Genomic DNA, 27154 nt, shown 5'->3' with positions numbered 1-27154 from the left:
ATGCCTGGGGACCCATTACTTAAGTAATGACATTTTATGTCGGATTTCCCAGAACTTGATGAACCCCGGGGAAGCCTCAGGATGGAAACCTGACAGGAAAACAGGGGTCAGAGCCAGGTCAGCCCCTGACGATCTCCAGACGCAGAGAGGGTGCGATCCGACCACGAAGTATGGCCGCAGTGGGGAAGGAGGTAACAGGTGCCTGGGCCACCCACGTAGGAACCGAAGGCTTCCCCAGGGGGACCCGGCAGCCTTCCGGGCTCTGTCTCTCTCCTGGAACTCTCAGCGCACCACACACAGGGAGCCTGGAAGCTGCAGGTCCCCTCCCAGGTGGCCTCCTGCTAGCTCCGGGCCACGCGGCCCCGAAGGCCAGGGTTCCGGGAGTACAGACACAGTGCAATCGCGAATAGGCATTAACGCTGCTCTCGGGGCGGATGTAAGGAAATCCTTCCGAGGGGAAAAAAAAAAAAAAAAAAAGCCACGTAGGTTCTCAACACCAGCAAAGCGGAGGTCATTTTTATGAGTTTCCCCCGCTCCCTCAGACTTATCTGCTTCTGTCAACCCGTCCCTTAAAATAACGTCAAGGCGGCGAAACACAGTTTAAGAAACACAACATCGCAGAACCCCAGGACACTCACCTGTCAGCGTCATGGGCGGGCGCGAGGCGGACCAGGAGGGAAACGATCCAGCGCGCAGGCGCACTTCGTTCCCGGCCCGCCCGCCACGCCCCGCCACGCCCCGCCACGCCCCCTCACGACAAAAGCCCCGCCCACCCCCACGACCCCGGCGCTCCCGCCGATCCTCCGCATCTTCCTCCCAGGCCCGTCTCCGCTCAGCCTGCGCTGCGTCCTCCCGGCCTGAGGCGTCGCTGTACGCGGCCCTGAGTTCCACTCCGACACCTGGGGCGCTCGGCCGTAGGTGGCAGGCGGAGCGGAGCGCAGGGGGGCGGTGTCGCCGCGGTGTAGGGGCGGCGGCGGCGGCGGGCTCTGCGCGATGGCTTCCTCGGTGTGGTGTTGCCTGCGGTGCTGCAGAGATGGCGGGACCGGCCACATCCCTCTGAAGGAGATGCCGGCCGTGCAGCTGGACACGCAGCACATGGGTAAGGGCCTCCCCTCCGCAGACCCAACGGCCCGCGGGGGCAGGGCGCGGCGGGCCGGGGGCAGTGCAGGGTCCGCGGTCGCACCTGCTGTCCTCCCCGCGGCCCGCCCGGCGACCCGAACCGCCTTCCTGGCCGCTCAGCCCTCGACACCTCTTCGTCTCGAGGGTCCCTCCGACGCCGCGCCTGCCGCGGGCGCGGCTCTGCGCTCAGAGCTGCGCCTGTCATCGGGGTGGGTGTGTTGACCTCCTCACTGCCCGGGAGTCTCTTCGGAGCTGCCTCCCCCGACGGCGTCAGGTGCCCCCGGCCTCTCCTGTCGCGCTCCCATCGGAAGCTGCACTTTTTCAGAAAGCTTGCTCCTTCTGCGCTGACGCTCGCTGGTTTCACTTTAGCCCCATCGTTTATAGGCTGCAGTTTGTTTTATTGGAAATAATTTCCTTTTTCCCTCCTAAAGCCAAAATAAGGCTGGTTGCGGACACGCAAAGTCGCTCCTCGGTTCAGAACCTGTCGTTTCAACTCAAGCCTCCCATTGCCCGGCTTCTCCTTAGTCACGGTCAGAGGTGCTGTAATTTCATCGCCATGGCCTCATCCCAGCAGGTCAGGCTATTGCAAAATAAAACAGCGCTTTACTCCTTTGTATCTGTGGCTTTTTTTCCCTTTCATTTCCAAATGGCCGCGTAACTTCTCTAAAGTTCTTCCAATCCCCTCCTGAGCCTGTTCTCCACGGTACTGTATCTATTCTTAGACTTTAACCACATCCTTCCATGTTCTTGGAATATGATTCTAGGAGAGATTTTCCAATCTGATTATTAAACTTAGAGTCCTATCCTTTTTGTGGAATGCTTTATTTGAAATACTCTTCTCCACTTTTGATTTTTCCCACATTGTCTGAAAGTGCATTGAAAGGACACACAGGTCTTAATGTTTATAGCAGTGCCCGCTTCTATCCACATTCTTTAAAATTCTGGAAATATTCTGCCTATTTCATTTTTATATTTTTATAGCGCATATTAAATGTGATCCTTAGACCATCTTGCCTGTGGGTATTTACAGTATTTTCCAGATTTTCCAAATGTAGTACATAAGTAATCTTTATTTCTTATCTGTCATCATTTAGAGATAGCTGGTGTTCATATTCTACAGTGTCCCTCAGAAAATATTTCCATTTCATTTATCCTTTCACGGAATTGAAAATGAGCTACTGAGCGTCTGCAGGGTGGCAGGCGTCGTCTGAAGTGCTGAGAAAACAGTCAATGACAAGTTCCTCGCGCTTGTGATCAGCTGTAGCTCCTCTCCCCATCACTACTGCCAGACTCTTGAATTACTGCAGTCTGCTCCTCAGAGCATCTCACTTCTCTGGCCTCCGTCTTCTCTAGGAAAAACTTGTCACCTGCACTCATTCCACCTGCTTACCTCTTCCCAAAGCTGCCCAGCGACTCTCACCTGTAAATTGGATAGAGTAATGGCACCCTCCCCGTTGTTTTTCATCTACATGTTTTTTATTAACCTTTCTTCTAGTAAATTCAGATCCTCCAGTCACAGAGAGACTTGATTTGAGAACCTAAATAAAAAGAGAGGAAAGAGTTGTTGCATTAGGAGAAGAGTACACTTCAAGCATGAATTCATGTTAAGTAGACAATATGAGAAGCACATAGAGCAGCATGTATGAAGGTACTTCAAAAATTCATGAAAAATGGAATTAAAACATAGCTTACTTTCATGCAAAAGAATTTAGAAACCACGTATATGAGTGGTCTTCAAAATGTTCATGAACAGGCTGGCGTTGTGGCACAGCATGTTAAGCCACTGTCTGCAGCCCTGGCATCCCATAGGGTACTGGTTCGAGTCCCAGCTGCTCCACTTCTGATCTAGCTCCCTGTTAATGTGCCTGGGAAAGCAGCAGAGGATAGCCCAAGTGCTTGGGCCCCTGCACCCACGGGGGAGACCTGGAAGAAGCTCCTGGCTCCTGGCTTTGGCCTGGCCCAGCACTGGCCATTGCAGCCATTTAGGAAGTGAGCCAGTGAATCTCTCTCTTCCTCTCTCCTTCTCTGTCTCTCCCTCTCTATAATTCTGACTTATAAATAAAGCTTTTTCTAAAAAGTGCATGAAAATGTGTATTATGAAAAAACTAGCATGTATTTCAAAATTTTTCCTCCAAACTTCTTTTAATTCCATTTTCCATGAACTTTCTGAAGTAAGCTGGTATATGAATATGTGAAAGGATATATTAGGTAACCTAAAGAATGTGAATGCTTTTTAAAATTTATTTATTGGGGCCAGTGTTGTGGTGCATCAGGTTAAACCACAGTGCCAACAACTCATATCAGTACCGGTTCCAGTCACAGCTACTCTGCTTCTGACCCAGCTTCCTGTTGATGCCTTGGGAAGGCAACAGAAGATGGCTCAAGTGGTGGAGCCCCTGCCACCCATATGGGAGACCTGGATGGAGTTCCTGAACCCTGGCTTTGGCTTGTCCCAGTCCTGGCTGTTGCAGCCATTTGGGGAGTGAACTGGCAGATGGAATATTTCTTTCTCACTCTGTTTCTCTCTTTGACACTCTTCCTTTCAAATAAATGAGTAAATCTTTATTTTGTTTTTATTTATTTGAGGGACAAGGAGAGTGAGCTCCATCTACTGGCTTACTCCTCAAAGGCCCACATTGGGCAGGACTGTACTTACTCTTTAGCAGTGTTCATATGCTGCTCTGGCTATACTTAAATTAGCCTTGACTTTCTAAACAATATCCGTGATTAATAAAACGGCAAACTACAGAAATCCAATAAAGTAGCTTTGAAATAAAGAGAAATGGAATAAGCTTAAATGATTACCTAATGATTCACAAACATCTAGAATGTTCCCTAAATATAGTCATCTTTATAAAAAATCACAGTACCTCAGAGAATATTTTGGAGGGACCATCATAGTGGCACAGGACATTAAACCACAGCTTACAATACCAGCATCCAATAGCGGAGTGCTGGTTCAAGTCTTGGGCACTCTACTTCTGATCCAGCTTCCTGCTAATGGACTTGGAAAGGCAGCAGAAGATGGCCTAAGTACTTGGGACCTGACCCTGCTACCCACGTGGGAGTCCTTGGTTGGCTCCTGGCCTCAGCCAGGCCCAACCCTGGCTGTTGCAGCCATTTGGGAAGTGAGCCCATGAATGAAAGATCTCTATCTCTCTGTCTCTGTCTCTCTCTGTGTGTCACTCTGCCTTTCAAATAAATAAATAAATCTTTTCAAAACGAATGCTCTGGAGAGAAAGATTGGGCTGATATTGAAGTAAAAGAATAAAGGTTGTTTCTGTGGTTCCAACTGAGCAGACTCTTGTATTAAGCGCCTTCTGATACTTCCATTATCACCTTGCAGTGACGTCCAAGAGAGTAAATTATCTACTGTATAGGCTTGTTATTAGAAGGTTCTAGTATGTGTGTGGACCACACATACTAGTTAAGGGGGAAATTGTCATTTATTCGTGTAGTTCTTGAAAATGCGTTTCATTTAGGTTGCTTTCAGTTGTAAGTAGTAAAAACTACAAATCAGAATTGTTTACATAATTTATTGATTCATGTAACCAAAATGTACAAAAGCAGCACTGGCATCAGGAAAGACTGTGCTGCCAAGAACTCGGTTTCTTTGCATTTATTTCTCCTGCTTCTGTTGCTTTTTCTTGAGGATTGGCTTCCATGATGATCTGCAGCAGCTCCCTGCACTGTATGCTTCCTCATTCAGGTCCAGCAAGAAAGAGTGTATTTATCCCATTGTTCTGAAGAAATTCCTGAGACTCTAACTGTGGCTGGTTAGGTCATGTAACCATTCTTGACCCAATCACTGTGGCCAAGAAATGTGGAATGCAGTGATTGACAACCAGGTCAAATGCTTCACCCCTGAAGCCAGAGTGTGAATCAACATCCCTGGAACTGTTTTGATACAAGAGGGAAGTCCGTTAGGAAAGGGAAGATAGGTGTGACATGTCCACCACCAAGTGCTTGGTATAGCACATCCATTCATTCATTCCTGAATCATTTGCTTGGTGAGCCATCTCCTCTGTCGTCTTTGTCATCAAGTAGGAAGCTCTCCATTATGAGCCCACTGGAGGTATGAGGGGTAGCTAGATGCAAACTATTTATAAGGTTCTCGTTTAGAGTTTAGGGCTTAACATTTTTGACTAGAAAAACAAAAGAATGCTGATGATTTTTTAATAACCACACAGTAGGAATCTTAGTTTTGTCTTAAGAGAGTATATCTTTCTTAAATCACCCAGTTTAGAATTGTGGTGGGAGCCGGCGCTGCGGCTCACTAGGCTAATCCTCCGCCTAGCGGCGCCGGCACACCGGGTTCTAGTCCCGGTCGGGGCGCCGGATTCTGTCCCGGTTGCCCCTCTTCCAGGCCAGCCCTCTGCTGTGGCCAGGGAGTGCAGTGGAGGATGGCCCAAGTGCTTGGGCCCTGCACCCCATGGGAGACCAGGAAAAGCACCTGGCTCCTGGCTCCTGCCATCGGATCAGTGCGGTGCGCCGGCCGCGGCGGCCATTGGAGAGTGAACCAACGGCAAAGGAAGACCTTTCTCTCTGTCTCTCTCTCTCACTGTCCACTCTGCCTGTCAAAAAAAAAAAAAAATTTAAAAAAAAAAAAAAAAAGAATTGTGGTGGGATATGAAAAGCATTTCTCCTTTGTATTTGTCCCAGAAAATTTTTTGTGTAGTATGAATTCAACCTGCTGTTACTATACCCTAATTTAACCCCCTCAAGAAGAGTCCAGTACAGTTCTAATATCCAAATCTGTTCAACTTGTACATTTAATTCCCAGCAAAGTGGTAATAATTAGCTGCAGCCTTGATACGGGATAGTTCCTTCATATTAGAATTATGTTACATCTGTTTATGTTCTCTGATACACATGCTTTCCTGAATCACAACATGTAAATGATCGGTGTTGGAGTCATAAATCAAAAGACGAGTATCTCTCTCACTTTCATCTATAAATGTCATTTGAGTTAAAACTAAAATTTTCCATGAAAGTTGCAGGTGATGAAGTTAAAACCCTGTTCACATATTCACAGTGTGATTGGCTGTAGTTATCTTGGTAAACATTTTAGTAACCTAAAATTTGCATTTCTCATTGTCACCTATTTCAGCACAGATCTGTGTTCCTCTGCATATCCTGTGAGGGCTCCAGTTCCTCCTTGACTAAGCTCTGGTATAGTTCCTTGTACATTAGAGACACTCAACTGATCTTCAGTAGATTATATCAGTTCAGTTTGCTGAAGTTTCTTTTAAATATTTATGTTTTGTTTAAATTAAGGGATTTATGAAATCATCACATTCATTTATTAGCGATAGTTACTGATTCATGTCACCAAAATGTACAAAAGCAGCACTGGCATCAGGAAAGACTGTGCTGCCAAGAACTCAGTTTCTTTGCATTTATTTCTCCTGCTTCTGTTGCTTATTCCTGAGGATTAGCTTCCATAATGACCTGTAACAGCTCCCTACATGGTTAAAGCATATAAAAGTGTTTTAAATATTCGGTATAGAGGCCAGCATTGTAACATAGTGGGCAAGACTGCAGCTGACATCCCAGATGGGCGCCAATTCATGTCCTGGCTGCTCAACTTCCAATCCAGCTCCCTGCGAGTGTACCTAGGAGAGCAGCAGAGGATGACCCACGTCCTTGGGCCTCTGCACCCATGTGGGAGACCCGGAGGAGGCTCTGGGCTCCTGGATTCCACCTGGCCCGCCCCAGCCATTGCAGCTGTTTGGGGAGTGAACCAGCAGATGAATGATCTCTCTCTCCCTCTCTGGCTCTCCCTCTCTCTGCGTAACTTTTCCTTTCAACTAAATAAGTAAAATGTTAAAAAAAATTTTTCAGCATGTTTCAGAGGTACTATAGTTTATTTTAAGCTACTTAAATAAGACTTACAGCTACAATGCCAGGAAAAAGATAAATTATATGTTAAAATAACATCAGTATTTCTGTATTTTGAAGAACATATAAGCATCCCTATCTTTGGTAGACAAAGAGTTAGAAGTGAACAAACTAACCCTGTTGGATATGAAGACATAAAACTTGATGTAATATCTGTGTTTTTGTTTAGGAACAGATGTTGTCATTGTAAAAAATGGAAGAAGAATTTGTGGGACAGGAGGCTGTTTAGCCAGTGCGCCTTTACATCAAAACAAAAGCTACTTTGAGTTCAAAATCCAGTCCACAGGTTAGTATTATGGTATTTTGCTATTAAAAGTCCTAATCGTTCTAAATATTAAGGTAATTTTCAATATATAAACAAGATTCAGGAGATAATATAAAAGCACCAACTTCATACTTAGAAGACCTGGATGTTCCATTTACTTTTGTATGATCCTGGTTAAACAGTTTTCTCATCTATAAGTGAGAATTACAGGAGCTGCCCTTTCCTCTTTGTTGGAGCTCTGAGTATGAAAGTGTGTGAAAAACAGGCACTGTTAATGGATGTAGATGAACCATTGTATTTGGCATTTAAAATGTAGACTCTTGCTGTTTTATCTTATTATTTTTGACCCTTTTAATATATCTCTAGAGCTTCTTTTCTAAATTAGTTTTAGATACTGGATTTCTTAAACATATGAAACAAATGTGAATCCATCCTCTCCTTTCCATTAAAAGTCAGTTCATGCTTATTGTGAAAACAGGTTACCTATCCCAGCCTTCTGGGTGGTTTTTCATCATGAGCAGGCCAGACAGGATGGAGAACTGTAAATCAGGTCTTTAGCTGGGTTTTGTTGGGTTTTGTCCCCGCCTGGTAACTGAATGCCTAACTGGTTGTCAATTTTTTTCCCCTTCAAAATTATACTTATTTATTTATTTATTTATTTATTTATTTATTTATTTTGACAGGCAGAGTGGACAGTGAGAGAGACAGAGAGAAAGGTCTTCCTTTGCCGTTGGTTCACCCTCCAAGGGCCGCCACGGCCGGCGCACCGCGCTGATCCGATGGCAGGAGCCAGGTGCTTCTCCTGGTCTCCCATGGGGTGCAGGGCCCAAGCACTTGGGCCATCCTCCACTGCACTCCCTGGCCACAGCAGAGAGCTGGCCTGGAAGAGGGGCAATCGCCACAGCCGTGGCGCCAGTGAGACTACTTTCACAACAGCAATTTGTAGACAGGGTTCTACAGCCTCCTTACTCTTATGGAACTGGGCACAATTACCTCAAGTTTCACTGCAGGACGAGTGCTACAAACTCCAGCAATTCATTTATTTTAGGGATACCATTGAGGATAGTATCCTTCATAGAAAATCCACATAAAAATTTGTATTTGATTTAAGGCTCAAGAAAAGATCTGCTTCTCTTGAAAAATAAGTATGATGTATGTGAGAAGATTACAGTAACCAGGCACATTTTGCAGCTAGTGAACTGACTTTTATTTACTTATTTTTTTTGAGATCTAAAAATAGAGTCAAAGAACTCCAGCCAGAGTGACATGGAGGGGGGCTTCCAAGAGAGGAAAAAAAAATCCAAAGAACCTTGTAGCACCAGGGTTTTTAGAGTACAATTTCAAGGGGCCATCGCTGTGGTGTAGCAGGTAAAGCCGCCCCCTGCTGTGCTATGGGCTGGGAAAGCAGTGGAGGATGGCCCATGTCCTCGGGCCCCTGATCCCTCGTGGGAGACCCGGAAGAAGCTCCTGGCTCCTGGCTTCAGATCTGCCCAGCTCCGGCCACTGCGGCCATCTGGGGAGTGAGCCAGCAGATGGAAGGCTTCTCTCTCTCTGTCTCTGCCTCTCTGTAACTCTGGCTTTCAAATAAATAAATAAATCTTGAAAAAAATTTTTAAAAATGTATAATTTTGGGCCGGCGCCGCGGCTCACTAGGCTAATCCTCTGCCTTGTAGCACCGGCACACCGGGTTCTAGTCCCGGTCGGGGCACCGGATTCTGTCCCGGTTGCCCCTCTTCCAGGCCAGCTCTCTGCTGTGGCCCGGGAGTGCAGTGGAGGATGGCCCAAGTGCTTGGGCCCTGCACCCCATGGGAGACCAGGAGAAGTACCTGGCTCCTGCCATCGGATCAGCGCGGTGCGCCGGCCGCAGCACGCCAGCCGTGGCAGCCATTGGAGGGTGAACCAACGGCAAAGAAAGACCTTTCTCTCTGTCTCTCTCACTGTCCACTCTGCCTGACAAAAAAAAAAAAAGAAAGTAGTCTCCTCCCCTCCTGTCACTCTCACCGCTCTCCTGCTGTGTGGTCAAGCTGTGTAGGAGGCTACAGCAGTGGAGTCTAAGCACATAGCTTTAATGATCTCACTCAATCCAGAAAAATGAATACATTGACAACATAGTCTTCAAACTTTCTTCTGTTTATAGAATTTCTCCTCATTTTGATAAAAAACTGAGAAGGAAGCAATTTGAGGTAACATCAAGAACTCTGTGTATTCTGTTTAGCCTGCTTCAAAATCAGCCTAGACCAAATGGTTTTTTAAGCTGAGCAATTTAAGATACTGAGTAAGAAAACCATCTTAGGGTCAGCATCGTGGCAATGTGGGTAAAACCACCGCCTGCGCTCCATATGGTCACCATTTCAAGTCCCGGCTGCTCCATTTCCAATCAATGTCCCTGCTAATGCGCCTGGGAAAACAGCGGATGATGGCCCAAGTGCTAGGGCCCCTGCCACCCATGTGAGAGACCAGGAAGAAGCTCCTGGCTCCTGGCTCCTGGCTCCTGGCTCCTGGCTCCTGGCTTCTGGTTTCTGACTGGCCCAGCTTTGTGCCCATTTGGGGAATGAACAGCAGATAGACGATCACTCCTTCTTTCTGTAACTTTGCCTTTCAAATAAATAAATCTTTGAAAAAAGAGAGCGAGAGAGAAGATGATCTTACACTTTGTTAATCATCTCCCCTCCATGACATTGCTCATGGCCTACATTATCTATCACTAGTTGTAGACAGAAAAACTGACAGTTTGCCATTTGCCAGAGGTAGAGCTTGAAAGAACTTTAGGTCATTGACATGGAATATATAGCTCTTTAAAAATATTCTTTAATGAATAATGATGATAATAGCTGGATTTTTTTTTTAATGTTTACTGTGTGCTTTGCTCACCACTCTACCCCACCCGCCTTTTTGCATATTTAGGCAAGTGCTCACAGTGTTCCAAATGCTTTGCTTGGATTATCTCATTGTATCTTCATAACTCCGTGAGGCTCTCCGGTGAGGAAACAGGTTAAGTAACTTGCCCAAGATAATGCAGCTAAGTCAGGATTTAACTCTGGGCAGTACAGCTCCGGGATGACGCAGCTCTCTTATCTGTCTTCTATGCTGAAAACAGTTGGGTACGGTTTGCAAATTACTTTCAGATTTTTTTTTTAAACATAACAGAAAACAGTTTAGTGATAGCATGTCATGTCTGTGAAAAACAGTTTGCACTCCCTTTAAAAATAACTCCATTTAGGGCCGGCGCCGCGGCTCAATAGGCTAATCCTCCGCCTAGCGGCGCCGGCACACCGGGTTCTAGTCCCGGTCGGGGCGCTGGATTCTGTCCCGGTTGCCCCTCTTCCAGGCCAGCCCTCTGCTGTGGCCAAGGAGTGCAGTGGAGGATGGCCCAGGTGCTTGGGCCCTGCACCCCATGGGAGACCAGGAAAAGCACCTGGCTCCTGGCTCCTGCCATCGGATCAGCGCGGTGCGCCGGCCGCAGCGCGCCGGCCGCGGCGGCCATTGGAGGGTGAACCAACGGCAAAGGAAGACCTTTCTCTCTGTCTCTCTCTCTCACTGTCCACTCTGCCTGTCAAAAAAAAAAAAAAAAAAAAAAAAAAAAAACTCCATTTATATTTACACTCTTTAGATTTTAGGAGCATTTAAACTATGTTTTTAGGAATCTGGGGTATTGGTGTTGCAACTCAGAAAGTTAACTTGAATCAGATCCCTCTGGGCCGGGACGTGCACAGCCTGGTGATGAGAAACGATGGAGCCCTGTACCACAACAATGAAGAGAAGAACAGGCTGCCGGCAAACAGCCTCCCGCAGGAGGGGGACGTGGTGGTGAGTGTCCTGGAGGAACTGCTTTCCCCATCAGTTATTAAATTAGCTGCTTGCGGTGTGTGCACTTTTGCCCGGGACTGTCTGGTTTGAATTCCAAGGCACTGGCATTGTGATACTGACTCCAGGTCCTTTGGTTCCCTTACAATGAAAATTGAAAGGAGGCCAATGTGCAACCCAGATAAGGTTTACCGGGGGCTTATGCCTGAGCACCAGGGAGACAGCATGGCGGGAAGAGGTTCGTTCCCCCGCCTGACTCAATGCTGAGAGTTGGGCAGGGCATTTTCTTGAGTGGGAAGGCATGGTACTCAGCACGGGGCACTTCCGTCTGCTCCCAGCCCTGTGTTCTGGCTCATCCCTTCCATACGTGGCACCTCGATTTGCACCTGGCCTGGTGTTCTGCGCAGCAGCTGTCTGTCTTGTGCATACCTCATGCATGTATGGCTCACCCCAGGAATGTCACATATTGGTGGCATTGGGCTACTGCAAGCATGCACACGGGCAGTTGTGGGGACTGGGGGGGGGGTTCTTTAGTGGTTTGAGTGTTAAGAGTGTATATACCTCTTGCTCTGGTGGGTTTGGAGTTGCGTGGAGTGACCTGCAATTGGAGGTGGATATATGTCTAGTGGGACGAGCTTGATTTTATGAGTCCTGTTTCTATCCAGTCTCATGTGTATCTAATGAGGTAGCAGACAGTACCAGAAGTAGAGGCTGCTGCCTTGCCCAGTTGCCCTCCGTTTTAGAACTGCCAGTCGGGAAAACCAGTGTGAGCCGCAGCAGAATTCTGGGCTGGCTTTCACAGAAGCTGTGACCCTGAGTGTTACAAGTTCACTGACCCTTGTATCAAAAAGCGTTGGAGGTTTCTGAGGCTAGCAGTCTCTTAGAGAAAACATCCACATTTTTTACTGAATTGTTATCAAAGTTCTGTCACAAAATTACAGTATTTATCAGAAGTTTTGGTCCGAAACTTAATCTAACTAAACTTCCTCTACTTTTAGAACTCTTGAAACAGCTAGACTCAAAATCCTAAGGCTTGATTGTAGGAAAGCTTGCTGTTGTTTTTTTAGGAAACCAGAGTAAGAGTTATATGTTATTTAAAAGTTCTCAGGGCTGGCGTTGTGGCGTAGCAGGTAAAGCTGCTGCCTGCAACACTGACATTCCATATGGGTGCTAGTTTGAGTCCTTGCTGCTCCACTTCTGATCCAGCTCCCTGCTAATGGCCTGGGAAGAACAATGGAGGATGGCTCAAGTGCTTGGACCCCTGCTACCTTTGTGGGAGACCTGGAGGAAGCTCCTGGCTCCTGCCTTCAGCCTGGCGCAGGCCTGGTCATTGCAGCCATCTGGAGAGTGAACCAGCAGTTGGAAGATACTCTCTCTCTCTCTTTCTCTTTCTCCCTCTCTCTGCCCTCCTCCCTGTCTCTCCCTCTCCCTGTCTCTACCTCTCTCTGTAACTCTTTCAAATAGATATATAAATCTTTAAAAAAAAATGATTTCTTTATCGTTATTCCTGATGGAATAGATTTAACTCTGTACCAAAGCCACCCTGTTGAAAATGTAACCCAAAGATCTCTTTGTGTCTTTCCAAACTCTTTCTCACATACTGTGTTATCCAGGGAAACCCTAACCACAGATGAGGCTGTTAGCTATGGATTGAGAACAGGGTCCCAAAGTCTCTGTTAGCCTAAGTGCCCTTGTGCACAGAACTGTGGCTCTGGCAGCAAATGGAAATGAGTCTGTAAGTAAAGAGGGGGAGCTTCTAATAATGAAATGGCAGAGGCAAGGGGAATCCAGGTTACTAAGTTAAAGAAGGGCACAGTGTTTTAGGAAAAAGATGAGGAAAGGTGTAGAAATTAGGATCCTTAATTATGGTCAGTCTTTCCTGCAGTTTAAAAAATATTAAGAATAGTTAGTTTCTAATCATTGAAAGCATGTCCCCCCCTAAACTGACTAAAGAGGAAAAAAAGGAGACTAAGGGCATAAGCCATCTGTAAAATCTGCTTTTGCCTGTTCTTTTGTAGTGGTTCATTCTGTGTTTGCAGGTCATCCCCAGCTGTCCATAATATGGAACATCTTTTGGAAAGAGAATCTTGAAGTCAAGTTGATGCTGTCAACCTATTTACACTGAAAAATGAAATTCAAACATAGGAAAAGATAATAGTAGCAAATGGTTTTCTTTGTGGATATACTGAGTTTCCATGTATTATTCTTTTTTTTTTTTTTTTTTTGACAGGCAGAGTGGACAGTGAGAGAGAGAGAGAGAGAAAGGTCTTCCTTTGCCGTTGGATCACCCTCCAATGGCCGCCGCTGCAGCCGGCGCACCGCGCTGATCCGATGGCAGGAGCCAGGATCCAGGTGCTTTTCCTGGTCTCCCATGGGGTGCAGGGCCCAAGCACCTGGGCCATCCTCCACTGTACTCCCTGGCCATAGCAGAGAGCTGGCCTGGAAGAGGGGCAACCGGGACAGAATCCGGCGCCCCAACCGGGACTAGAACCCGGTGTGCCGGCGCCGCAAGGTGGAGGATTAGCCTATTGAGCCACGGCGCCGGCTCCATGTATTATTCTTGCCTTCCTATCATCTCATTCATTGAGATGCCTCATTACAAACTGGCAGATTTAAGAATGCCATTTTTCATCTGTCAGCGTTATTAAACTAGTCTTGGAGTTTTCATGCCCATTCTGATAAGAGGAGAACTAAAAAGTATGAAATATATGCAGAGGTGAAAAAAAGTAAGACATTACCATATTAACTTTATTGTCCTAGTTCAAACACTTGAGCACAAATTTTGCCACACTGCTGACAGTGGCAGGGGAAAAGCAGACTGGGTTAGAAGACAGGAGAACCGTTCTCAGGTGTTGTTTGGTGTCATGTGGCAGAATCCAGCCCATGTTCCAGGGCACAGGAAAGTACAGATTAGGTTAGAAAACACTTGCTGTCAGTGCTGACAGGGACGGAGGAGGTTCTCACACCCTCCCTCACTTCTCTCTGGTGTTGGGATTTTGCAGTCAGGGCCTAAAGCTCGCTTGCAGCGGGTTCTGCTGCCCCCAGGTGGTGAGACCTGCTGATCTGGCCTGCCAGAGTTCCTGCAGTCCCATAGGGTCTCGCACTTTCTTTTTATATAATTACATTTTGTTTTTTAAATAGAAACGTCTCTTCATGAAAAAAGCTAATCCCATGCATTAGATAGCTTTATTATATTTAAATACATAAGCTAAAATGAAGCAAAAGCAATCTGTGTACTACTTATCTTTCTCAATATTCCTCAATAGTAATAAATAATATTGGTTATTACTATTAACAAAGCACTTTGCGCTCTAACCATGGCTTGGCTAAGGTCTGAGGAGACTGTGTGTGTAGCACTCACCAGACTGACTTCTCTGGGCCTTCGCTGTCCTGCAGAAGGAGGGAGTGGAGTCCAGATGATCTAGGAGATCTTTCTGCCCTCAGAAAGCTTTTAAGTTGATGTAAATTTATCCACAATCAGAACCTCTGAGGTCATTATAGTCATTTACATCCTGGTCAGTGATAATTGCACTTATTGAAAGATCTCTACTATCTATCCTTAACCTTTTTAATTTTTTTTAAGATTTATTTATTTTTTTTTTGAAAGGTAGAGTTAGAGAGAGAGAGATCTTCCATCCACTGGTTCACTCCCCACATGGGCACAACAGCTGGGGCTGGGCCATGCTGAAGCCAGGAGGCTGGAACTCTACCCGGAGCGCCAGTATATGTGGCAAGGGCCCAAATACTTTCCCCGGCGCATGAGCAGGGAGCTGGGTCAGAAGTGGAGCAGCTACATGGATGCTGGCCTCTCAGGAGGTGTGCCACACAAAGGGAGCTTCTGCCGTATACTCTGAATGCTTCAACACAAAGAACTCATTTTATCATCAGTAACTACTGTATGAAGTTTTAAAGAGAAGTAGTATGTCACAGCGATTAAGAGCAAGTATTCCAGAGCCATCCTGCATGGGTTTAAATCTCAGCTTTGCCATTTCTAGCTGTGAAACCTTAGTTAAATCATTAGCCTCTCCGTACCTCAGCTGCCTCATCAGTAAAATGGGAATAATAATACCTATCTTGGGAAGATAAAATGAGGAAATACATATGAAGTACCTATAGTAGTGCTTGCTACATAATACAGGCTAAGTGTTTTTCTGCATTCTAATTATTATTTTTTTAAAGATTTATTTATTTATTTGAAAGAGTTACAGAAAGGCAGAAAGAGAGAGAGACAGAGAGAGAGGTCTTCCATCCACAGTTTCACTCCCTAGATGGCTGCAAAGGCCAGAGCTGGGTCAGTCTGAAGCCAGGAGCCAGGAGCTTCTTTCAGGTCTCACGAGCAGGTGCAGGGGCCCAAGGACTTGGGCCATCTTCTATTGCTTTCCCAGGCCATAGCAGAGAGCTAGATCAGAAATGGAGCAGCAGGAACTCAAACTGACACCCATATGGGATGCCAGGACTGCAGGCGGGGGCTTTATCCACTACACCACAGTGTCAGCCCCTCTAATTGTTATTAATTGTGATCTTTTAATCATACATTTAAAAAGTAGCATTTTTTATTCCATTGTATTTTTTTAATCTTTGAGCTATTGTTTTTCTGTTTCTTTATATTGACACAGGTGACCAATTATATTCAATTCTAAGTACAGCATTTACCTTGGTTATAAAGAGATACAAAAAATATGTGATTTCTTGTGGGAAATTTGTTTTATAAAGATGTTCTTCACAATGTGAAACAGTGAGAAGTAGCAAGCTTTAGCAGTGAAAACTTTGTTTTCTCCTTTTTTTTTTTTTTTTTTTTTTGACAGGCAGAGTGGACAGTGAGAGAGAGAGACAGAGAGAGAAAGGTCTTCCTTTTGCCGTTGGTTCACCCTCCAATGGCCGCCGCTGCAGCCGGCGCACCGTGCTGATCCGATGGCAGGAGCCAGGATCCAGGTGCTTTTCCTGGTCTCCCATGGGGTGCAGGGCCCAAGCACCTGGGCCATCCTCCACTGCACTCCCTGGCCATAGCAGAGAGCTGGCCTGGAAGAGGGGCAACCGGGACAGAATCCGGCACCCCAACCGGGACTAGAACCCGGTGTGCCGGCGCCGCAAGGTGGAGGATTAGCCTATTGAGCTACGGCGCCGGCCTGTTTTCTCCTCTTAAGATCAACTGTTTATAGAGGAAAGCAGTGCTGTCTGTATGAGTTTAAAAGAGCTGTTTATGATATGTTGTGCCTATAACATCTTAATATTCAAAATATAAAATCCAGATTATCCAAACATAGGATTACAATTTAAACCATTGTCTTTGTTTTAATGTGGACTCTTAAAATTTTATCTGACTTTTTCCTCCCACATAATCACTACTAATTTTTTTTAAGGCAGTTCAGGTAGACTTCACCAAATTTTAAACCCTTAATAAAATCTGTTAGGGGGCCAGCACTGTGATGTAGCAGGTAAAAGCCACTGCCTGCAGTGCCGGCATCCCATATGGGCGTTGGTTCGAGTCCTGGCTGCTCCACTTCTGATCCAGCTCTCTACTATGGCCTGGAGAAGCAGCAGAGGATGGTCCGAGTGCTTGGACCCCTGCACTACCACCACCATCACACCCCAACCCCCACCCCACCCCTGAGACCTGGAAGAAGCTCCCGGCTCCTGGCTTTGGGTTGGCCCAGCTCTGCCCATTGTGGCCATTTGGGGAATGAACCAATGGATGGAAGATCACTGTCTCTCTGCCTCTGCCTTTCTGTAACTATGTCTTTCAAATAAATGAATTAAATAAAGAAATCTATTAGGACACTAGGCTCACCTTTTTTCAGTTGCATACTTCCCAATCAGTGTCTTCTGACTGCTCAGGTTTTTATTGAACATTTATATTTTTATCTTGTTCAATTTTTTTCTTTCCTTCATAGGGTATTACATATGACCATGTAGAGTTGAATGTATATTTGAATGGAAAAAACATGCATTGTCCAGCATCAGGTATACGAGGAACAGTGTATCCAGTTGTTTATGGTAAGCTAAAATATTTGTTATATTATTAGCTATATGTTAACTTTTGTTTCACATTTGTATCAATTTTATAACTAATACAAGTCTGGAAAAGTTGTAATAAGGTCCTTTTTATATGGCATTACTCAGTAGTGTATTACAATCCTCCTTTGCAGGATTCGGAATGGTTTTTATTCCCCACATATTAAAAAAAGGTTGCTAACTTAATTTTAAGAAGAACAACTATTTTGATAAATTAAGCCAACATTTTTTTCTTCATCCCAGAATTCAAACCATATTTATAAATGTATAATTCAGCTACTATTTAGTTTAAATGGGCTTATTGAGCTAGCCTGGACAGTTATTTTCTATAGCAGAAATATTTTCAATTTGTGTATCAAACAATTCAGCTCACTTTTAAATTATAATCCATTTTTAAGTTGAAGTTATATGTTTAGCGAATTCTCTATAGTTGTACATAAAATGTTTTTACTGTAAAATGAATTAATGCTTAAAATACTGCTTTATGCTGTAATAAAGGTATTTGTACTTTAAAAATAAAGGTTGCTAAATACAGTGATTATACTTAAACATGAAATAGCCCTATCCCCTTTTTCATCCTGTAGTCTTTTATTCTAGAAAATTACAAAAAGCTTTATTGAATTTACAAATCTTGGCCGGCGCCAAGGCTCACTTGACTAATCCTCTGCCTACTGCGCCGGTACACCGAGTTCTAGTCCCGGTTGGGGCACCAGATTCTTTCCCGGTTGCCCCTCTTCCAGTCCAGCTCTGCTGTGGCCCGGGAGGGCAGTGGAAGATGGCCCAAGTCCTTGGGCCCTGCACCCACATGGGAGACCAGGAGAAGCACCTGGCTCCTGGCTTCGGATCAGCGCAGCACAGCGCAGCGTACTGGCCATAGTGGCCATTTGGGGGGTGAACCAACAGAAAGAAGACCTTTCTCTCTCTTTCTCTCACTGTCTAAATCTGCCTGTCAAAAAAATAAATAAAATTAAAAAATAAAATAAAATGAATTTACAAATCTTTTTTTGTTCAGTTATTAGGAAAGATTAAAGAGCAAGAAATTTGTTTGCAAAGACTATTTGGAAACTAGGGATGGGAATATTATATGTAGATTGAACATTAGTTACCTTTATAAACTAACATGAATGTTAGTGCTCTTGTGAGAGAAATTATGATTTACAGTGGTTCATATTAATTGCCCTGCTTATGATAGCTGTATAAGTACTCACATTTCTGTGTGTGTCCCTCCAAAAGTTGTATTTCTAAAGAGATGATTCTATGCCACTTAATTAATTTGTATTATAGAGAATTTCAAAGGTGTACTGAAGAGAAAGCCATTCGGGTTTCCTCTCCCAGTGTTCCTCCTGATCTTCACCTCCCTCCCTGTATTACTGTTAGGAAGATGCCACCTACTCTATCATTTTATTTCTGAAATTTGTATGCATATCTCAAAAAAACAAAGTCCTTCTCATTAAAAAAAAAGATAAACAAACCCAATGCCTTTATCACTCTCTCCTGCTTCAGTTTTTATGTTACCAACTTTAAATCAATGGACGAGTCATGCTTCTGTATATGGTTTTAATGAGTCTTCGTTTCCTCATTTAGTTACTTTATAAAAACATAGAATTGTGTCCTAGTAAAAACTAGTTTTTAACTTTTTTGTCATGACTATAAACGTACCCATTAGTGATGACAGATTGGGATGTCAGTAAAGGATACAACAATAAGTATAAATATTCAACAAAATGACCATAACCACAAAACTTGTGATTTACTTTTCATTTGAGGGTTGTTTGTTTGTTTGGTTGGTTTTTTGACAGGCAGAGTGGACAGTGAGAGAGAGAGACAGAGAGAAAGGTCTTCCTTTGCCGTTGGTTCACCCTCCAATGGCCGCTGCGGCCGGTGTACCGCGCTGATCCGAAGCCAGGAGCCAGGTGCTTCTCCTAGTCTCCCATGGGGTGCAGGGCCCAAGCACTTGGGCCATCCTCCACTGTACTCCCTGGCCACAGCAGAGAGCTGGCCTGGAAGAGGGGCAACCGGGACTAGAACCCGGTGTGCCGGTGCCGCAAGGCGGAGGATTAACCTAGTGAGCCGCGGCGCCAGCTTCATTTGAGGTTTTTGTTTTGTTTTGTTTTGTTTTGTTTTGTTTTGTTTTGACAGGCAGAGTGGACAGTGAGAGAGAGAGACAGAGAGAAAGGTCTTCCTTTGCCGTTGGTTCACCCTCCAATGGCCGCCGCGGCTGGCGCGCTGCGGCCGGCGCACCGCGCTGATCCGATGGCAGGAGCCAGGAGCCAGGTGCTTTTCCTGGTCTCCCATGGGGTGCAGGGCCCAAGCACCTGGGCCATCCTCCACTGCACTCCCTGGCCACAGCAGAGGGCTGGCCTGGAAGAGGGGCAACCGGGACAGAATCCGGCGCCCCGACCGGGACTAGAACCCGGTGTGCCGGCGCCGCTAGGCGGAGGATTAGCCTAGTGAGCCGCGGCGCCGGCTCATTTGAGGTTTTCACTAGGCTTCCTTTCTTCCAAACTTTACCTTTCAGTTATTTTTTTTACTTTTTATACCTTTGAATGTAAAGTATATTTTAAAACCCAGTTTAGATTAATATTCTTGCATATTAGATAAGCCTAAAACTATTTTTTTAGTTTACTTAAATGAATATAAATGTAGCTTGGTATCTGAGATGGCTTCTGTCAAATGAAATATCTGTAGAATGACTGAATTATATGAGTATGACAAATAACATTAATCTAAATTGCTTCTTTTCTTGGACATTATTTTTAATGTAGGAAAGGATGGGTAATAAATTATAGATTAGTATAATATATTTCATAAATTGAAATTCATAAACCAGTCCAATTAAACCAAATATTTTCATAGACTGATACTATCAAAAATAAAAATAGATGCCTTACCCTTTGTTCTCCATCCTATCCATAATTCTAGATCAGTCTGGTCATTCATTTTTGTCTGCTCTTAAACTCAACCAGTGGAGAGAAAAAACCTGCACAACACTGAAGAAGTATCACAATAACCTGACTTCCAGTCTTAATCTAAGCTCTCAATAGTTTTTGGAAATTCTTCTACATCTCTGTGCATTCCAGACCTTCACTGTGCTTCTTGAATTTATTAAAAAAAAAAAAAAAAACAGACTATCAATAGTGAATTCCACTTCCTCTCTCCCTTCCCTCCTGAGGCATTTTCGGATTGACTGCAGTCTTGCCTTCTTTCCACCCATTCAAAGCACTCTGCAGTGTAGAACTCATTTTTATTTTTTTAATTAAATTTTTAAAGATTTATTTATATTGAAAGTCACAGTTACAGAGAGAAAGAGATCTTCCATCTGCTGGGCCAGGCCAAAGCCAGGAGCCTGGAGCTTCATCCAGGTCTCCGAGATGGGTAGCAGGAGCTCAGATACTTGGAGCATCTTGTGCTGCTTTTCCCAGGCCATCAGCAGGGACATGATCCGGTACCCATGTGGGACGCTGGCATCGCGGGCAGTGGCTTTACCTGTTTGACTGCAGCACCGGCCCCTGTGATCTAGATTTCAAACCTCCCAGCTCTACGGGCTCACTGTGCCAGTTATTCCATCTGTATGTCATGTCATCAGTTTTGTCTTCAACACTTATAAACATTCTGAATCTCTCCCATCCCAGAAGCCCTCCCTTGAACTGGTAGCCCTGTATTTACCCTTCTCTGTATGGCCATGTCTTGTAGAATAACCTATGCACACTGCCTTTATTATCACTGTGTGTTCGCAAACCCAGTCTGGTTGCCATTACCACCACTGCATTGAAACTACCCTTGTTGGGGCCAGCGCTGTGGTGCAGCGGGTTAAAGCCCTGGCCTGAAGTGCCGGCATCCCATATGGGCACGGTTCTAGTCTCGGCTGCTCCTCTTCTGATCCAGCTCTCTGCTATGGCCTGGGAAAGCAATACAAGATGGCCCAAGTGCTTGGGCCCCTGCATCCATGTGGGAGACCCGGAAGAAGCTCCTGGCTTCGGATTGGCGCAGCTTCAGCCATTGCGGCCATCTGGGGAGTACACCAGTGGATGGAAGACCTCTCTCTCTGTCTCTACTTCTCTCCATAACTCTGTCTTTCAAGTAAATAAAATAAATATTAAAAAAAAAGAAACTACCCTGTTAAAATCACTGGTGACTCCATAAATCTCAGATCCACTGCAGAACGGTTTTTCCTGCATTTGTTAGCAATATAAAATAAATAGTACTGTGCATTAAACATATGTGGGCATCTTGACAGATAGCTGTGAAGAGAACAGGCACGTCATTACCTCTTAAGTCAGGAGACAACGTGTTCAGTAGCCTAGACCGCAGTCCTCAGCAGGACATGTTCACTGTTTGCCTGTTAGTGGCTTGCTTTGCCTTATGGTGGTATTTGCTTTGTTTTGCCATCACTGTGGTGAAGATAAAAAATATACTCATCCCCATAAAATTTCCTTTTGCCCCTTATAATCTTTGGTGCTTACCCCTCTAACCCAACTCCAGCCAGGCAACCACTGATCTGCTTTCTGTCACTTCATAGCTTGAGCTTGCATTTTCTATAGTGTTATATAAATAGACTCAAAAGTGCATACTTAAAAACATTTTGGGGGGTGTGGCTTCTTTTTTTTTTAAGATTTATTCTAGTCCCGGTCGGGGCGCCAGATTCTGTCCCGGTTGCTCCTCTTCCAGTCCAGCTCTCTGCTGTGCCTGGGAGTGCAGTGGAGGATGGCCCAAGTGCTTGGGCCCTGCACCCGCATGGGAGACCAGGAGAAGCACCTGGCTCCTGGCTTCAGATCAGCGCGGTGCACCGGCCTCAGCGGCCATTGGAGGGTGAACCAACGGCAAAAGGAAGACCTTTCTCTCTGTCTCTCTCTCTCTCACTGTCCACTCTGCCTGTCAGAAAAAAAAAAAAAAAAAGAAAGATTTATTTAGGCCAGCGCCGTGGCTCAATAGGCTAATCCTCCACCTTGCGGCGCCGGCACACCGGGTTCTAGTCCCGGTCGGGGCGCCGGATTCTGTCCCGGTTGCCCCTCTTCCAGGCCAGCTCTCTGCTATGGCCAGGGAGTGCAGTGGAGGATGGCCCAGGTGCTTGGGCCCTGCACCCCATGGGAGACCAGGAAAAGCACCTGGATCCTGGCTCCTGCCATCGGATCAGCGCGGTGCGCCGGCTGCAGCGGCGGCCATTGGAGGGTGAACCAACGGCAAAGGAAGACCTTTCTCTCTCTGTCTCTCTCTCTCACTGTCCACTCTGCCTGTCAAAAAAAAAAAAAAAGAAAGATTTATTTATTTATTTGAAAGAGTTACACAGAGAGAGGAGAGGCAGAGAGAGGTCTTCCATCCACTGGTTGACTCCCCAATTGGCCGCAACAGCCGGAGCTGCTCCCATCAGGAGCCAGGAGCTTCTTCTGGGTTTCTGACACTGGTTCAGGGACCCAAGCACTTGGGTCATCGTCCACTGCTTCCCCAGGCCATAGGAGAGAACTGGATTGGAAGTGGAGCAGCTGGGTCTCAAACTGGCGCCTCCATGGGATCCCGGCGCTTCAGGCCATGGTGTTAACCCACTACGCCACAGCACCGGCCCCTGGGGTGTGGCTTCTTTCACTTAGTATTATTATTTAAGACTTATCTGTGTTATAACATGTGTCAATAATTCACTCATTTTTATTCCTGCTGAGTATTGTTCATTATGTGGTTATATTACAATTTGTCCTTTTACCAGTTGGTGGATTGTAGGGGTTGTTTCCAGTTTGGGCCATTATAAATAAGGTGCTAGGAACATTTATGTACAAGTCCTCATATGGGCTTATACCTTCATTTCTCCTGAGTAAATACTGGTGAAAAACATGAATCAGGGCTGCAGTTTAGTTCACAATAGCGTACCAATGTCAGTTGCCTGGTTTGCACCCTGTACTGTTCTTGTATGTGATGTTAACCCTGGGCAAGCAGGACAAAGTGTACCTTGGACTCCTGGCAGAATTTTTGCAATTTCCTGTGTCAATAATTTTTCAAAATAAAATATTTTTAAAGTAATACATATACATTTTATAAAATTGAGAAAATATAGATAGGCAAATCAGAATAAACTAAAATACCCATATTCACAGGGATGAGGAACGTCTCGCCCATGGACTGTTTGAGGTCCGCGAAATCATTTGGTCTGCCCCTGCAGGCAGGACTCAGAATTCAGTACATTTACAACAAGCTAATTTTTTAAAAAATGTTTATTTGTTATTTATTTGAGAGGCAGAGTTACAGAGAGAGGGAGACAAAAAGAGAGGTCTTCCATTTGCTGGTTCACTCCCCAAATGGCCACAATAGCTGGAGCTGAGCTGATCAGGAGCCAGGAGCTTCTTCCAGGTCTCCCATACTGGTGCTGAGGCCCAAGCACTTGGGCCATCTTCTACTGCTTTCCCAGGCCATGACAGAGATCAGAATGGGTGCCCTTATGAGATGCTGGTGCTGCAGGTGGAGGCTTAACCTATGGGGCCACAGCACCAGCCCCTAGGCTAATAATAAATTGATCATGTTGTATGGCCCATGAATGATGTTAAAAATATCCAAATGGCTCCTGTCAGAAAAAGGGTTCCCTACCCCTGACCTAGAGATAATTATTAATATTTTGATATATAGATCCCTCTTCAGTGTTTTGGATAGATTTTGGTTTTTGCTATGGCTATTTTAGGTAACCTGGACAGCCAGATGTGTTTATCCTTTTTTCCTATGAATATTATGATACTATGAAAATAGTTTATTTTATAATTATGTGTTCATTTAAATAAAGGTATATGTTGCTAATTTGTTTTCTTTCTTTTTCTATCATCTAGTTGATGACAGTGCAATTTTGGATTGCCAGTTCAGTGAATTTTATCATACTCCACCACCTGGTTTTGAAAAAATACTATTTGAACAGCAAATCTTCTGAATGTATTTGTCTTTGAAACTCATATTTCTGCACTGTTAAAAGTGTTTACCATTTAATAAAGCTTTATCGTACCTATAGATAAAAATATATTCTTAAAAATATGCTTGTTAGTGTTGTCAAAGGAACCAATGTATTCAGTATTCCACCCAGAAGTTGTGATTTAAAATACTTATGTTTTGTGATGTGAAAATCAGCATTTGGGATAGTTTATTTAATTCTTATTTAAATAAATATAACTATGGGTTTGATTAACAGTATTACATGGTAATATGTATATAGATATTTAAAAGGGACTTTTTCTTACAGAAAATATGTTTTGATAGAGGTATAAAATTGGGTGGGATTTTTTGTCATTCTAAAGTTTAGAACTCCATTAACTATTTTGAGTCAGCAGTGTAATAATTTTGTGTCTCAGTATTTTTTTTTACATACAAAAGTATAACAGTGAAATTTATATTATTGGCAACTTCGGTTTTGTCAATCTGTTTACTGCACACAGTACAACTTTCCCTAAGACTTCAACTCCTTATGTTGCTGTGTAATGCCATTGCTTCTGGTTGGCTTTGTAAGAGAAGATAAACTGGTATTGTAAGAACATTTTGATGAAGACTGTCCCGCTGTATTGCTTCCATGCCAGAGTTAGTGGTTGATTATCAATGTAATGTACACTGGCAGACATTCAAAATAGTATGATGCTTTAAACTTAAATGAGATTAGCCTTTTAAGGACTTTTATTTAAATGCATATTTTCTGTAAGTAATAATGAAAATAACAGTCAAAGACTATCAGTAATATATTAAACACGTTCTTGTTTTGTGAACATACGGTCAGTTTACTCCACCCTTGACTGTATCAGAATTCAGAGATAAGTGGTTCCTCTCCAGGACTCGGAGCCTTTGCCTGTGTCCAGGTAGAATCCCAGTCCTTTAGTCAATACCCTGCTGACCCGAACTTTCACTGTGCACGTCTTTAGGTACAGTTTCTCTTCAAAAGAGCATGCCAAGGAGTGTTCTTCTTGCTGCTTTTATGCACACGAAGCAGTACTGTATGTTGTGCTAGCAAACCATGGGTGGTGCAGTTGGGAGGAGATCTGAATTGTGGTCTTGTGCCTAATCCTCAGGTGAATTCTGCAGCCTTTCTGAGCCCCTTGTTCCCCACTTATACACAGGGATGATCCTAGGTATGGCCTTGATTCTCTATGTGTTCAATAATGTATGTAAAACACCTTAATCCTCGCAGACACTGAATAAATGTTGTTTTCCTCTGCTCTGAAGGAGTGGTTTTCATAGTGTGCCTCAGTTCAGCATTGCTGCCATCACCTGGGGGCTGGTTAGAAAGGGACACTGTCAGGCCCTATGCCAGCCCCACGGCATCAGAGACGGCCAGGGAGAGGCAGGAGTCTCTGAAGAGACCCTTCAGCTGGATGTGGTGCACGCTGCAGGCCGAGAAGCTCTGCACAGGAGACTTCTTGGAGAAATATCACCTACCATAAATGTTCTAAGGATGTAAGATGGGCTATTTTTGACTCATGGGCTAGATCCTGCACAGTGCTTATTTGTTGTTTATTTGGTAGACAAAAATGTGACCAAGTGCTTTAAAAAACAGAGATGTACTAGGATAACATTTATCTTATAAATAGCAAATTTTACCTCAAGATACATAGAACTCAATTAGCTATATATTATTTATGCATTTTCATCTGTCATAGTCACTTTAATTCATAAAAAACATGCTTGCTTGGGAAGCAAATTAAAGTGACCACTGCTGTTTTTATGTTACCTACCTCTTAGTCATTTTTTCAAAAGGCAACCTTTTTAAAATTCACCGTATTCTTCTCTGCTTCTAATCCTACAAAGAGGCATGTTACAAAGATGATATGAGCTTGTGTTCCATGGCAACAGTTTGGTGAAGTCTAGATGTGTTTGTAATCTGTGTCTGTCGAATTCCTCTTTAGAAGGTTACATTGCACTGATCTTTCTTCTAAAACTGGTAACTTCGGTCTGATGAGAGAAGCACCAAATTCCAGCAGAGAGGCATCCTACGAGATCCTTGACCATGCTCCTCAAAACCGTCAAGGTCCCCAGGACCGAGGAAAGCCTGAGAAACTGCCGCACCCCCGAGGAAGGTATCCTGGAAGGAACCTGGAACAGCAAAAAGACCTTAGGGAGAAGTAAGGACACCTGAATAAACCATGTATTTTATTTATTTAAGAATTTATTAATATATTCATTCATTCATGGTAACAGATATACCATACTAGTGTAAGATGTTAATAACAGGAGAAACAGAGATTATGAGAATACTGTACCGGCTTAATTTTTCTGTAAATCCAAACTGTTATAAGCAATAAAGTCTATTTTTTTTAATGTACTGATCTAGGAGAAATTTTAAAATAAAACCTTTCCCTAGGGTGATAGGATGGTGTTAGTATAGTATATACCCATACTTTCAATATTTAATGACAGCTAAATATATTTGTGGACAGGATAAAAAACTTTCTTGCATTTTAACATACAAAAACCTGCATTTGTTAGTGCCTGAAGAGTCACTGCCAACTGTTTTGATTCTGTATGTTGCAAAAATCTATTTGTCCCCACCAGTACAGCTTTTTACACTCAGACTGAAAATTAACTAGTGATTTATTTTCTGTTATTAATTCAGTGATTTAAATGTTGTGAGGACTATGCAGTGCTAGATATGTAAAACCAAATATTATGAATAATCATGTTACATATTTAAAAATCAGAGAAAGAAAATTTGGCTTTTAACTGCCTTTGCCTATCAGTTACAATTGGAATATGTTTTCAAACTATATTATGAGTTAATTTGATAATGATATCAATTATAATTTGAATTAAGGCTTTTCTAAGTCATCAATAAAAACAGAATATGCATGATACTTTTGCTCACATCTCCATTCACTTTATGCTTACTTGTGAGGGTTAAGCCTACGTATAGGCCAGAAGCATAGTTGGAAATGGTAGTGAAATCTTGGATGTGGTAAAATACATTAAATCAGTAATTGGTTTTAGATAATGTAAAGATGAACTTTCTGTATTTTTTAAAAAATTTTTATTTATTAAAGTTACAGACAGAGAGGGAGAGACAGAGTGAAATGTCTTCCATCCACTGGTTCACTCCCCAAATAGCTG

The 27154-nt window shown here is 44.0% G+C and overlaps 1 protein-coding gene across 1 annotated transcript; it reads left to right on the top strand.

Moving 5' to 3' along the window:
* The first annotated feature begins 784 nt into the window (after positions 1-784).
* Positions 785-26901, top strand: SPRYD7 (SPRY domain containing 7). The gene is made up of 5 exons (XM_002720732.6): positions 785-1099; positions 7190-7306; positions 10926-11092; positions 16981-17083; positions 23905-26901. The coding sequence occupies exons 1-5, from the start codon at positions 994-996 to the stop codon at positions 24000-24002; spliced, it is 591 nt and encodes a 196-aa protein (XP_002720778.1). The 5' UTR covers positions 785-993; the 3' UTR covers positions 24003-26901.
* The last annotated feature ends 253 nt before the right edge of the window (positions 26902-27154 follow it).

The sequence above is a fragment of the Oryctolagus cuniculus genome, chromosome 9 (genome assembly GCF_051225735.1).
Source record: "Oryctolagus cuniculus isolate XC-2025 breed Fujian yellow rabbit chromosome 9, ASM5122573v1, whole genome shotgun sequence".
In the NCBI taxonomy this organism is placed as follows: domain Eukaryota; kingdom Metazoa; phylum Chordata; class Mammalia; order Lagomorpha; family Leporidae; genus Oryctolagus; species Oryctolagus cuniculus.
This window is presented reverse-complemented; position numbering and strand designations above follow the sequence as displayed.